Source organism: Eucalyptus grandis, chromosome 4 (assembly GCF_016545825.1).
Source record: "Eucalyptus grandis isolate ANBG69807.140 chromosome 4, ASM1654582v1, whole genome shotgun sequence".
NCBI classification, from domain to species: domain Eukaryota; kingdom Viridiplantae; phylum Streptophyta; class Magnoliopsida; order Myrtales; family Myrtaceae; genus Eucalyptus; species Eucalyptus grandis.
The window spans coordinates 5,930,193-5,933,990 of NC_052615.1; the positions used below are offsets into that span (position 1 = coordinate 5,930,193).

At 43.8% G+C, this 3,798-nt stretch overlaps 1 protein-coding gene across 1 annotated transcript; it reads right to left on the minus strand.

Moving 5' to 3' along the window:
- Window positions 1-382: 382 nt before the first annotated feature.
- On the minus strand, window positions 383-817 carry LOC104442533 (glutaredoxin-C9-like). Its single transcript, XM_010055953.1, has one exon. The coding sequence runs from the start codon at window positions 815-817 to the stop codon at window positions 383-385; it is 435 nt and encodes a 144-aa protein (XP_010054255.1).
- Window positions 818-3,798: the final 2,981 nt, after the last annotated feature.

Below are 3,798 nucleotides of genomic sequence, written 5' to 3' on the forward strand. Positions count from 1 at the left end.
CTTCTTTACATATAAGAGATGAAGCACTTATATATATATATATGCGCGCGCGTACAGAAAAGGAAATCAAAATGATTGATTGTACGAAGCGTAGCAAGCATTTCGGGTTCGCGTTTCTTGCGAGCTCTAAAAGCTACAAAACTCGTTGGGCAAACCACATGCCGTTTTTTGCATGGCATTTGATTTGGCGTATTTGCATGCGTTGGGCGTTGCCAGAGCGTGACGTGTCACCCTTCGCACGGTGTCTCTCAACCGGGGTACAAGCCGACAAGTCGGATTCCTATTTTTCTTATATTGGCTTCTAATACTTTCATTTTCCATATAACACTATAAAAAAGGAAATATGACTAAAACCTAATAAGAAGAAGAGGAGGGGTATTGACTAAGATCTATATGAAGACTGCGCCGGCGGTAATGGCGTCGGGAAACATGCTCCGGCGAGGGCACAACGTGATGCTCGTAGCCAGAGGGCGCTGGCGTTCTTGAGGAGCGGGACGAGGGAGCCGTTTATGTGGCAGGCCATCAGGGTCTTGAGGCCGCCCAGGAACTTGCCACCCACGAAGACCGCCGGGAGAGCCTGCCGGTCGCAAGGGGGGGTAGTGCCGGCGCCGGGGGCGAGCTGGTGGAGGACGGAATGGATGTCATGGCCGACACGGAGGCTGAAGAGGAGGGTCTTGGCCACCGTGCACATGCAGTTCATGCTGAAAAGCACCACCGCATTGCTGGCAGCGAGGCGCCTCACCTCCTCGTAGGAGCTCATGGGCTTGCTCGGCGTCAGGCCATCGTCCGCTGGGATTCCGGCAGCTTCCTTGGGCATCGGTTGCATGGTTTCTTCTTTCCCACGGGAGAGAGAGAGAGAGAGGAAGATGGTTGAGAAGAGATGCTGATTCTGAGGGAAGATACTGTCTAGGGTTCTTGCGCAGGTGCTGAAAAGACGGAACTGTTTCGGTATATTTTCTCATATATGCGACAGAGGGTTAGTCAATGCATTCTTTGGTGAGATTAATTATAATGAAAATGAGAAAAAGCAAGATGAGAGAGAGAGAGAGAGAGAGGTTGGTCTGGTTTGGTTCGTACCGGGCAATATCTGACCATTGTTGAGCTATCTGCTGCTTTTCCTTCTCTCTTCTCTCTCTGTAGAAAGAGCATGGCTTTTCTTGCGTGAGGCAGACTAGAAGGGGGGGTAGGGACGAGAGAGAGGGGTAGTCTTTGACAGTAAGCATTAAAGATAGAAAATTTTGCTCTCCCCAAGTGCTCATGATCCTCATCCTCGCGCAAAACTCGGCGCAAGAAGTCCCCTTCCGTTGCAAGCAGTACCGACCGGTGACGCGACCGTCAACGATTTCTTGCAAGCCGATGCTGGGACCGCGAACCGCCCTCCCACGCCTTCATCAGCAGGCTTTCTAATCGGATGAGTCCCCACCTTGTGCATTTTGAAACTGCCGTCAGGTCGGGGCCGATGCTCCCAGCCGTATAATCCTCCGAGCTCCAGCTTGATGATGATGGTGGTGGTGGTGGTGGTGGTGGTGGTGGTGGTGAGATTACCGTCCATCGTATATCAATCGGGGGATGGAGGACTATGAACCGACGGCATATAACACTGTTCAAAGGATCAAAAGAACGAGCATCGCAGAACGGACAAGAAACCATAAGGCATCATGACCTTCTCAGTATACATATCTAAATTTAAATATGCAAGGCGTGACCAAAACATTAAATCTTACGAATTTGATATATTACCCCCTGAATTGATAATTCAAACAACCTAAATCTGGAGCACCCAATTCTATCTCAGGCCAAGAAAACGATGATAAGATAGGGACATCTTGACGGTCAATAATTCGTATGTGTTCGAACAATTAGTTTGTCGAAGATATACGAAAATGCTAAACCTTTGCAATGCAGGGACTTTCTTAACTTAATGATTTAAATACGAGAAGTTTGAGATATTCCATTGATTAGGGGAATGAGGAATTTAACCTAACCTAATCCATCTACTCGATAGAAACTAATAACTATGGTAATAAATTTAACTGGGGTAAAATGCATTCGTGCATGTCATTGTCCTAAACGATTTGGATGCCACCAACTATAGATTGATCACCCTTTCAGTTTGTTTCCTCCAAATAACCATTAGCCATCACGTGGATTGCTCCCCCTATTAAAAAAATCATTATCTTCTCCCAAAAAAAAAAAAATCCCACCAATAGTGTAAATATTAATTAGGCACCATTATCGTAAATTCGAATATAAGTTAAGCGACCAAGATGGTTTTGAAAGAAGTAATTGATTTCAGACGTCATAAATACCTAGGACCTCTTATTTCTAAACATATAAGAGAAGTAATCAAATATATACATGTGTGTGTGCATATATGTGTGTGTATAGAAAAGGGGATGAAAATGATTGCCTGGCGCAAGCATTTCGGGTTATTTCGGGTTCACGTTTCTGGCGAGCTGAAAAAGCAGAAAAGGAAAAGGGTAGGGAAATTAGAGAGGGAAAGAGAAAAAGGAAGATGAGACACCGTTAGTCAAGAAGTACATGCCGTTTCTGCATGGGATTTGGGATATTTGCATGCGTTAGACGTTGTCAGAGCGTGACGTCTCGCCTTCTGTGTCCTCTTGCTCGGCGTCACGCCGTTGTTCGCTGGTATTACTGCAGCTTCCTTGGGAATCACTTGCATGGTTTCTTCTTCTTTCCCGCAGAGAGAAAGAGAGAGAGAGAGAACTGAGGAGAGATGCTGATTCTGAGGGAAGATATTGCCTAGTGTTCCTGCGCAGTATGTATGCGAAAGAGAGGGTTGGTCAATGCATGCTTCTGGCGAGATTAATTATAATGAAAATGACAAAAAGCAAAGATGGAGAGGGAGAGGGAGAGAGAGAGAAGGGTTGATATGGCCTGGTTCGTACCCGGCGATGTCAGACCATTGTTGAGCTATCTGCTGCTCCTCTCCTCTCTTCTCGCTGTAGAAAGAGCATGGCTTTTCTTGCGTGAGACAGAGACGAGAGAGAGAGAGAGAGAGAGAGTCTTTGACTGTAATTATATTGCGACCGTATAGTCTAATGTACAGAATAAGTATAATCAGAAAATCAACCGTCACAAAGTATTTCTTCCGTTTTCGGCTTTTAGATCGCTCGGGAACGCGAGTAAAAGGAAAGACAATATTTCATGATCAACGAAAAATGTGCTCACATTCAAAACAAGTAATTTCTCCTTTTTGATAATTGAAATTCCTTTTCTTTTCTTTTTTCAAAATATAACACGAGATCAGCCATAAGTTTATCTCTCCTTTTAATCCGAGTGCTTGACTAACAAACACTAGGGACCTTGACGCCCGAACTAAGATTTTCGGCCGCCCTAATCCCTATGTCACCCCAAACCCAAGATTGTCGACATAATAAGCCAATACAGAATAAGCAACAAAAAAACAACTAGCGTAGTGGCCCTAGTGGGTTGGCGCTTTCAGGAGATTTCCAGCTTTCCAATTCGAACATCACATGTTTGAATCCAGTCAAATTACATGTTAACTACTTTGGGTTAGGACTACTTGTACATACCAAAGACGGGATTTAAATAATTTATGACCTTTATATGGTATTTCATAAACCTCCATATAACGGGGCCTCTAAGCTCGCACACTTTTATTATCGAAAAAAATTTAAAAAATAATGAAATATGCTTTAATTGTTTATTGAACTAGAATACTGAAGATTCTAATCACAATAATCTTATGTTTTGGAATTTTACTCTTTTATAAGGACAACTAAAACAATGATATTTCTCTTGAAAAAAATTATT